The sequence below is a fragment of the Gossypium hirsutum genome, chromosome A09 (assembly GCF_007990345.1).
Source record: "Gossypium hirsutum isolate 1008001.06 chromosome A09, Gossypium_hirsutum_v2.1, whole genome shotgun sequence".
NCBI classification, from domain to species: Eukaryota; Viridiplantae; Streptophyta; class Magnoliopsida; order Malvales; family Malvaceae; genus Gossypium; species Gossypium hirsutum.
The window spans coordinates 74,172,669-74,183,726 of record NC_053432.1 but is presented as its reverse complement, the minus strand read 5'-3'; the positions used below and the strand labels follow the sequence as shown (position 1 = coordinate 74,183,726).

The 11,058-nt window shown below is 30.7% G+C and overlaps 1 protein-coding gene across 2 annotated transcripts; it reads right to left on the bottom strand.

Moving 5' to 3' along the window:
• Window positions 1-4,966: 4,966 nt before the first annotated feature.
• Window positions 4,967-6,857, bottom strand: LOC107890366 (probable 2-oxoglutarate-dependent dioxygenase SLC1). 2 transcript variants are annotated; one of them, XM_041076703.1, is made up of 5 exons: window positions 6,689-6,857; window positions 6,266-6,553; window positions 5,930-6,177; window positions 5,469-5,820; window positions 4,968-5,378 (listed from the first exon to the last, which is right to left on the bottom strand). In XM_041076703.1, exons 2-5 carry the CDS (start codon window positions 6,542-6,544, stop codon window positions 5,133-5,135), a joined length of 1,125 nt encoding a protein of 374 aa, XP_040932637.1. In that variant the 5' UTR covers window positions 6,545-6,553; window positions 6,689-6,857; the 3' UTR covers window positions 4,968-5,132. The 2 variants fall into 2 exon arrangements, with proteins under 2 accessions (XP_016670307.1, XP_040932637.1); XM_016814818.2 differs by lacking the exon at window positions 6,689-6,857 and having other exon boundaries at window positions 4,967-5,378; window positions 6,266-6,680.
• Window positions 6,858-11,058: the final 4,201 nt, after the last annotated feature.

The following is an 11,058-nucleotide window of genomic DNA, read 5'->3' as shown; positions in this document are numbered from 1 at the left end:
ATGATAAAAATTAAATAGTTAAATGTGAGTTTGGCAAGAAATTGAGTAGCAAGAAGGTATGAATTGAGAAAGAAAAATATATAGGTTTAGTTAGGATTCAATTTGAAATAAAAATAAAAGTTAGACAAAAATTTTAGCAATTAAATTGTATTGTGTTAATGATTGTGAAATTATTTTAATTGTTTGTAGCTAATATCGAGCCTGAAGCATCGGCCCAAAAAGGAAAAGAAAAGATCGTCGAAGATTAAATCCGAAGAGAATTCTGGTTTGTATCACTATAACTCAAGCTTTATAATTAATATGTGTTTAATTTAATATGTATGTGTGGTAAGTATTTTACGGTAATTAAGTATTTAATGAATTGATAAAATTTGTGATTGGGTATTAAAATTGAGATTGATACTGAACTGAATTATGGGATACTGAATATTGTTTTGAATACCGAATTGAACTATAAAATTACTGAATATTGTTATGTATACTGCATTTAACTGTAAAATTTCTGATGAAACGAATTACTGTATTACTGTGAAAAAAATTGATCAAAATAATAAATTATAATTAATATTGAATCGAAATGGAAATTGTATTGAAAAATTATTTGAATACCCTATTAACTAGTCAGACTAGTCGGATATAGTTGGCATGCCATAGGATATGGAAGAGTACGGGTTTTTGCCGGCTTACTGATCAGGCACTTATATGCCGACTACTGTTATTGTTATCGTTACTGTTACCGATTCGACACTTTGTGTGTCGAATACTGTTACCGTTACTATTACAGATTCAGCACTTTGTGTGTTGAATACTGCTACTGTTACTGTTACTGTTACTGCTACCGTTACTAATTACTGTTTAGGTACTGTGTACCGTTAAGGCACAATGTGCCGTACTGGTCTGTTGGTTGGAATTCATATATTCGCCGAGTCTGAGTCAAGTTAATAGGGACAAATGAAATAAATTTACTGATAAAACTAAATTTGAATGATATGGCATATGTGAAAGGTGAGAATTGAAATAAAGAAATAAGAATGGTATATATATAATCAAATGATAACATAAAAAGATTGAATTGTTCATTAAGTGATGATAATTGTAATGTAAAAGTATGTGTGTGATTTAATGTATTTAATTATAAATTGAATTATAGTGATACCACTGAGTATATGTATACTCAGCGTACGGTTGTTTCCATGCGCAGGTTGTAGAAGTCAGGTACTGAACTAGCATCCAAAGCCAGACCCGACTTCAGCAAACTTTTAGTGATGTATATTTTCTTTTGGTAATGTGGCATGTACATAGGGTGTGTATAAAGGTTGTTATGTTTTGAATATAAATGGTTAAAAATGTTAGTATTACAAGTCTAAGAATGATAATGAAAGAAGTTTATCCATTTTAATTTAATTAGTATATTGATAAATTTAAATTGATATTATATGGATTGAGTTTGATTAGAAGGTATTTAGAATAGAAAATGAGTATGTGAAATGAGTTGGTTGAATTGGTTATGTTTGAAATGGATACGGTTTTAATTGCAGGGGTTTTATGTAAAAATAAAGAGAAATACTGTCGAAATTTATAAAAAAAAATTTTAGAGTATTGAACGAGTCCCGTTTCACTTTTAATACATATTTTAAACTTCGAGAGTTCATTATAGGGACTTAGTTATTAAATTATACTATGAATGCTATTTTATTTGTGAATTATTAATAAGTTGTCTGATATGTCCGGTAATGCCTATAACCCTATTCCAACAACGGTTCAGGGTTAGGGGGGGTTACATGTTGCTACTTGGTTATTTAACTACAAATATGTTGATTAGTTTTTACCATTTACATTTGATGTGAATGAATCTTACAGGATGATTGCCAATCTTGAACAATTAAACCATGTAATTGATATATTTAATTTGATTTATTTATTTATAAATAAATCATTGCAATATATGTAAAAATAATTTAAAATATAAGTTTATTAATATATATATAAATTCATTAATATATGTAAAAACAGCTTTTCCGGAAAATATTTTCAGGAAATTTGTCAAACAACAGAAAATATTTTACACAGATTCATCCAAACACCAGAAAAGTAAATCATTTTTCAGAAATCATTTTCCGAAAAACATTTTGCTGGCAAACAAACGAAGCCTAAATATAGATATATACATTCATGTAAATTTAAAATATTTATATATAAATAAGGTTTATGTGTTTTATCATATTAATCATGTAAATGTAATCACAACAAAAATATCAAATGTGTCAAGGTCTTAAAATATTATATATATATATATATATATTAAGCATATCATGTTAATACCCTATGTTACTATGATATTTATGTAAATGCATGCATGTGTTTTTACATTTGCATCTAGTGCTCATTTCTTTATAGATTTCTTAAACGACAAGCTCCACCAGGTGCTTAAAAAACATGTTTATTTATAATTTCATGACCATCTTAAGTTTTAAAGTTTGACCTAAATGGTAGACGGTGGGTGTTTACGTGCAACTCTACCTATAGAATATGTAGTATTAAGATTTCCTTGAAAGCCCAACAATATTTAATAATAAAAAGAATTCAAGTTTTGATTTCGTCAGAAGTAACAACACTGTATTTTTTTTTCTAATCTATTATTAAAAGTAAGATAAAATAACTCTAATTTAAATTCGCATCAAATAAATATTTGATAAAAATTTTAATCATGACAAATTACATCTTCAATAGATTAGTTTATATCCAATACTTCAAATTATGATGATGTGAAGCCCGTGTGATAAGTTAATGAGCCACGATAATGGCCTAATTTATTCGTATATGTACATTTTATAAGATGAAAAACGATCATTTTAAAAAAAAAATTAATAAATAAAAAAGTGAAATTTATGTTTGGTTATAAAAACTTTCAACTTTCTTGATAATATAAATTTTTTTATAATTAATTCTCTTTAACTAGATTTTAATGTTACATGTATTGAATGTGATTTCACGTATTTAATATTTAATTAATTTTTTAAATATTATACTTTAATTGTAAAAAAATAGTGTTTAATAATATTTTTATTTTAATTAGTGAATATAATTAAAATATATTACTTACGAATTCAAATATTATAATAGATTTTTTAATAATAATTAAAGCATTTAAAAGTGATAATTAACATAATTAGCTCTATTATTAATTGAAAATTAATATGCTTAGAATTTTATAAAAATAATAATTTTATTTTATATCAAGATATTAACAAAATTAAAAAAAATAAAATTAGCACAACTTTTGTTTAACTAATTTTTTTAACTAATAATGATGAAATATAAATATAATTATAATTATCACAACTTTTTCCCCTATATTTTATAATTAAAATTCTATTCAAGTAATTTATATTAAATTATAATAATTATTTTTAAATGAGAATATAATAATATGATAAAAATAAAGTAAGTTCTCGTTAGCTTATAAATGTAGTTGAAAAGGTAAAATTATTTTTAGAAATGAAATTACTTTTTTCTTATTTAGATTTTTATTAGTTTTTATTTAATAAGTTTTCTAACTAAAAATAATAAAAATGAGTTACTTTTTTATTTTAAGAACAATCTAATTAAATTTTAATTTAAATACATGTTAAATATTTAAAAATTATTTTTTAAATAAATATATTATTTTAATTTTATTAAAAAATAAATTAAATTCCATGCATATTATGAGCATCTTAACTACAAAATTATCCTTTCAAATAAAAGATTTTAAGATGAAAATAATTGATGAATTAATTTTGTTTTGAAAATTCAATAAATGTAATGTATTAAATAAAAATATTATATATAAGCAAATAAAAGCCAAATTTATATAATTTTTAAGTCTTCTTCCAATACTATAAAGAGAGTTAGAATGGGTGAATTTGTTGACTCATTAATAGCTATCTTTCTTTTTCTATTTTTATGTAATATCTTGTTTTACTTTCTTTTTATATATATAAAAAAATAAAATTTTCAAGCCAAACCAAAAAAATTGAAACTTTTGGTTTTCTAAAAGCAAGATTGGATGTCAGAATATTTATATTAACTATAAATTATAAATATGATTTATATATTAAATTAAATTTGTAAATAATTTATATTTAATAATTTAAAAATATTAAAAATTATATTTCATAATATTAACAATAAATTATCATAAATTAATTTATTTAAAACTAAATAAATATTTATTAATACCAAAAATAATAATAGGACACCGTAGAAGTAACAATAATAAAGAGGCCCGAAAATAAAGATAGTTTGCATTTTAGTCAATTATTGCATCACTTAGTACATTTTTATTAACTTACAAAGAGTTAGGTTTACGTGTGATTTTAATATCTATTTATACCATTTATATTAGTTGTTTAAAAGTATTTACACTGATATTTCATCTATCATAATAGTAATGAATTTGAATATTATTTAAATTAATTTTTTATTTTATAATATCATGTTTAAAATAATTATTTTAATTTTTCACAAACACTCTTTGACAACAATGTAAAACAAAAGGCCATTTATTTGGCTAAAAATATATAATTAAAACAAAAAGAAAATTCTAAAATAAACCCTAAAATTACAGATTAAGCTAATCTCAAGCCATTTATTTTATTCTTGTTTATTTTAAAGAGTGCTTAGAAGTAGGCTACTTATTTGGCTTATGTCTCCCAAAGTTTAATACTGATGCTCTAATTTCTACTTATCTTAAGCTTTCATTTTGGGAATAGAATACCGATACCGTAATGTCAATAATACAAATTGGGTATGATTTAATGAAAGAAAACACAAGAATTGACCTGATTAATTAAGTCTTTCCTTTTATTTGCTTTCTGTATACTATTTATCATATGAACAAATATATTATATTTGTTCAAACTTTCTGCTCGTCCAACTGCCCATTTGTCTCGTTCGTCATTGGAACGTAGTATGTATAACGTAGGGACGTGAGCTAATCTTTTTTGGTTTTTTCTTTTCTTTTTTCTCCTTAGAGTTGACCTAAGGAAAAATAAATAAATAGATAAATAACAATTACATGTAATTCAAGTAATACCATCACGGGGGACATAATCCAATTTATTAATATAGATTTGTACAAAAGGAAGTAGTCAGGTAAATTTCCTAGACTCCAAGAAGTTTTTTTTCTTGGGCTCACAGGTTGAGATGTAATGGAGAAAAGTGGCAAAATCTGTATCTTTGTAGCGCCTTGGATTAGCGTCGTCAATTAGTTTCGGCGACGGTCTAACCATGTAATCGAAAGGTAGGCTATGCAATAAGGCCACTGATAGCCGAAGCTTAGCAGGATTCACAATAACTCTATGCAACACACTTTTGTATCTGCCGTTGCTAAATATCTAATCATAATAACAAAGAAACAAAACTAAAGTCAACACCAATAATATTTTTCGGTTATCACCGACACAATATGATCGGCTAATGCTTACCTCAAGGTGATCACCAATGTTGACAACAAAAGAATTTTGCATTGGTTCAACGGTGATCCATTCTCCTTTGTATTGAATCTGTAAACCTTCAACATCATCTTGGAGAAGAAGGGTTAAGAATCCATAATCCGAGTGTGGTGGCATTCCTAATGTGAGGTCAGGTTCAGGGCATGGAGGGAAACAGTTAACCACCATTAGCTGGCTTCCACCATCCAATTGCTTGAGGATTTCATCATTTTCTGGTGTCCTGTCATCTTTGGTGGCACCCCACAGGCCCAAGCTCTCTAGGATGGCCTCCATTATTCTTAGAAACAAGTATTTTGTTTCTTTTGCGTAGGTGGCCACTGATTCCCTGTTAAATTAACAAAAACAATTAAAATCATCATATAAAGGTGCTGATTATTATTATTATTATTATTATCCCAATTATTATAAAATAGAATAGTTGTTTTTATCTTTACCTGAAGTCCACGGGAGAAGAAGGCCAATGAGAGACAACATCAGACAATGGATGGCAGACAAGCTTCAAGAAGTCTCTCCAACAAAACACAGCATCTTTGTTCTGATTCAAGCTTGTTCCATATCGAACAGGTGCGGCCATGTCGGAAGACATGTACTTGGATCTTTCCTCGTATGGGAGATTGAAGAACCTGGCGCTCACGTCAATCATGTTTCTTATAACTTCAATGGGGATCCCATGATTCACTGCCTGAATTTCATAAAGCATTTAGAGACCCGTTTAATAGTTGAAAAAAAAATCATTTTTTCTTAACAAATCTTTGTGGCCTGAAAGGTACCTGAAAAAACCCATATTCTTCACAAGCAGAGGAGAGGGAGTTGAGGATTTGGGACCGGTTCGGGCCTTGTAATTCAGCAAAATCGATTATGGGCAGTTTAAGACTAGATTTAGCCACAGTTAGCTGCTCTTGATCCACAATGGGTCGATCAGATAACGGCAATACATACTTACTAGGAAGTTTTCTAACTCCATTCTCAAGAAGATGCCTTACTCCTTTCTGGAACTCGTCAGTTTCTTTTGCTTCACCGTTTGTCATTGCCATTTCAGGGGGAGACATGAAATATTTCTGTCGAAAACATTTACAGTCAATCACCATTCACGATGTCGTTTAATTTTATTTTTTGCATGTGTGTGTAAGAAATAAAGAAAGACAACTGAATAATGAAAAGAGAAAGCTGACTAGTGTGACTAATTAACCCACCTTAAAATAACAGAAAAGAAAGGAACTGACAGTGAGATTTGTAAGCAAGTGACCGTGTGATAGAGATGAAGAAGAGGGCTTTTGATGGGTAATCTATTTATAGGCAAGAAACAGAAGCCAGTTTTTGGAGAAACCGGCTTCGGATTTGGGAATCCTACCTTAAGAAACAACGACGACTAATTCTATTACTATTGCTACGTTAACAAAAACCGTTGACAATTTTTATTTTAATTTGTTGGTTACTAAAAAAAGCTACCCTACAAAAAGGGGCAGGGACTAGAGAGGGATGTTCAGTATGAACAGCGTAAAAACATAATACACTTAACGGTAAAAAAACACTCAGAAACACAGCAGCTCCAAGCAATTAACCATAACTCATACGGAACCCCTGTTATAGCCAAAGTATCAGCCATATACCGTTGGCAGCCCTAACCACCTTCATCCTAACCAGAATACAATAAATATTACTGAGACTCAAGTTTCCAACGTCTTTTACACTTCTTACAGCGCAATATATTATTGCATTGTCGGTTTATTTATTATTAAATACATTTCTTAATTTTATAACAAATTAAAAGGTTTTATGTGTTTTAGATAATTATTAGTAACAAATCTTAAAATTATATATGAATTTTGATTTAATGTATAATGTCATACATAAATTTTGATTATGTGCGATTTTACACATGAAACTTTAGTTTGATTCAATTTTCACAAATTGCTAACATTATCGAATTAGCATCATTTTATATTGATATATTGCATAATTCAAGTTTCATGTGCATAATTATACAAAATTAAAGTTTTGTGTATCAAAATATACATTAAATCTAAATTCGTATATAAATTTTATACTTATTCCATAATTATTATTCATCTGTTGTTTTAGCTTGGATAATTAGGTTTAGTAACGGGTGGGAATTTAAATAGATTTGATACACTACCCTTTTCTTAATTTTTTTTTTGTCTCTTAATATCTAGAGGTTTTAGATAGATACAATCATTCAATTAATTCCAATTTTATGGTGGTTGTGATTTACTGGAAGATTATTTGAGCATACGATTTTTCAATTTTTATGTTTGATTTTTAACTATTGCATTTATTAGGATCAACCCGATTAAACAACAAATAAAAAAATAGCAGAATAAATTGAGAAATTGAACACACAAATTTAACGTGGAAAAATTCCTCCAAAGAGGATAAAAAACCATGGGCAAAGATAATTTTACTATAATGACAAAAGAACGAAGAGTACAAAAGATGGAAATAAAAACTAAACCTCCAAAACCCGAAAACAAAGAACCCTCAAAACGTAAACACAAAATTCTCTAAACTTGTTATGAGTTCTAATCTCTAATGGTGTATTTTCTAAGGCTGTAAAAGAACCTATTTATAGGCTAAATTAGAAGGTCAAATAAACTATGCTAATAAATGCTAAATATATTATACTAATAAATCTTCTAAAAAAGAAAATGTATTTTGTTTAACTTGACTTGCAAGCAATCTCTTAGAATTCGGGTCACACAACTCTAACAATCTTCACCTTGACACAAATTATTACAACGCCATCTTTGCCAAAGCCCGCCACGGCCTATCTTGAACTATGCAGGGAATTAGCTGAGTCGAATCTATGCTTAGAAGCTGAAAGACTTCTAGCCTTTTACTTGTGCACTGCCAAATCAAAACTAACTCGGGTCTGATTTTCACAAACACAGTGCCCTAACTTTTCAAAACCTGTATCCAAAAGAGAATCTCTCTTCAACGAAACAGTCATACATTTTTCCTTCCTATGACCAAGTTGCCTCCGCTCCAAACGAGTTGACTTCGACTCTGTAACGGACAGGGGATGTCCAATTTCATCGGTCACTGTAGAACCTTCTAGAATATAAAGACTGCTAGTTCTTTTTACCTTTTAACAAAATGAGAGCTGTAACACCCCAAACTCGGCCTAGATGTTATGGCTGAATCTGCGATGTCACGTTGAAGTGCGTTTCGAAAAACATAATCTCGCTGAAAAATTCGTGTTATGTTAAAACCCCATTTGCGAACTTAACGTATGTTTAGGATATCTTGTTCATTGTTAAAACTCAAGTTGTCTTAGCAAAATGTTGAACATATTAGATTCTCATTACGTTTTTAAAACAAGGTTTGTTGCGAAAGCTTTTTAAAATTTGTTGAGTATACGTGGTGTTTGAAAAGCATTGTTTTTTTTTCGAAAACCCGTGACCTACCACTAGCAGATATAAATCAAGTAAATAAATCCCAAATTAAAAATAAAAAACTTAGAGAGGCCTTATTACAAAACAAAACACCCAAATTAAAATACTTATAAGTTAAAAGTTAAAAATGAAAGCTAATGCAGTTGTGTGGCCACCGTCGAGTCCCTCGCAGCACTGATCCGCCAAGGATTACCTGCGCAAAAAAGCAGAAGGGTGAGTTTATGAAAACTCAGTGTGCGATCCCTTATTAAACAAACAGTCAGTCATACAGTGGCAATCACAATCTGGGCCTAAGCCTGTTTCAGTGACAGTTCATTTCCAGTTAGGGCTTTAGCCCATTTCAGCAACAGTAACAAAATGCAAAAAAAAAAAATCCTACCCATCCATCCTCCACGCTCCACTCTGTCCAGCCCTGCACTTCATGTGGGAATAAAATCAACCCACCCATCCCTACACTCCAAAATATAGCACCGGTTGTGACACTAAACAACATATGCAGCAGAGCTGCCAGTACAGTATACTTCTTCCAAATATAATAAACCCATCCACATGCAATATGTCATGTCATAATATCATACATGTATGCAACATATCATGCTAAATTACAATCATTCATATCATAAGGGTATATCAATTATTTTACCTCATAGGGTTATAACAGTTATTTCATCAAATTGGGGTTTAGGTATACTTTTTGACCCATCAGTAGGTCCACAGTCGTATCGGGCGACCCGTGCAATCTTAACAATCAAATAGTGAAAATAGGCCTAAGGCCCATATTGGGCCCAAGCAGGCCATATACCCGTGTGGCCCGTTTAGCCCAGTAATGGCCCTGGCCACGTGAACTACACCGCCTAGTCCAATATTCTCCATGCTTTCGTGCGGTTTACCCGTGTAGGGCCCACTAGTCCATGGGGCCAGTACGGCCCATTTCGGCCCAACGTGGCCCAAAACGGCCTAAGCCCATAAAACCGCTCATGGTGGCCTCCACGATCAAATGCCCACGTTTTAGGCATTTGAATTACCACACGAGCGAGCGCACGCTCGTGTAGCGTCAATAATCATATTTTTTGACTTTTGTCGATCTACGTTTATAGCAGTGTGGTTACACACCTAGTTACGAAAACGTGTGAATAGCCCACGGACACCAAACCTATATTCAATCAAGGTATTTCGTTAGTCACTTGATCCTAGGGTTAATCATCCTTTTCTATCACTTAACTCAAAATAACATTTGATACTTGCCTTGATTGCAAGAATGTGGTTAGCCCTATTTAAATCATTGACGAAGGCTGATTCACCCACCTTATCAAATAGCTGCATTAACAACGAAATCCATTAATGATGATCACATAAACACATTACTTGAATCAATATACTGTCTTATTGAAAACACAAAACCAATGATAGGGGAAAATAGGAGAATCGGCGATCACCCTCCTATACAAGTCATGCTCCAGTTGAACACTATAATCGCAAACAGAGTTACCTTGATTGAGTGATGAGGGAAAGGTTTCGACTACTTCAGTATTTACTTGCAAACTCCTTCACTCCTCGAGAAGTTCTAGAAACTGAAAGAAACACCACACCGATTTTTCAAAGAACAAAAACCAAACCGCAACGAAAGGGATGGAGTATTCGGCCTGGCTACCAAATAGGAAGAGATAGTAAGAAGAACAATTTAGAGGAAGAAAAGAGAGGAGAAGAAGGGGTATTCGGTCACAATAGCAAGGTGGATAGAAATGAACTCTAATAACCACGAGAGTTGAAAGAGGAGGAAAAAGATATAAAAAAGAGTCAATGAGCACTTGCCAAAATCGAAAACAAAGGCAATAAGGTATTCGACATAGGCAACAAAGTGAAAAGGGGAGAAGGAAGAATTAAAACACACTAGAACCAAAAGATGCACGAAAAGAACAATAGCAATATTCAGCTTAGAAATAAAGAGTGAGAAGAACCATAATTTGGAAAAAACCCAAAATGAAGTGACCATTTACCAACTCATAGCCGAAATCCTGAGTGGTCAAAGCCCTATTCGGCTACAACTCCCCCACATTCAAATCCCACAAAATCCTCCTAATATCATTTCACCATTACCTCCTCAACCACCAAATTCAAACTCTCCTCACTAGCAGTATTTCAGTCAACTT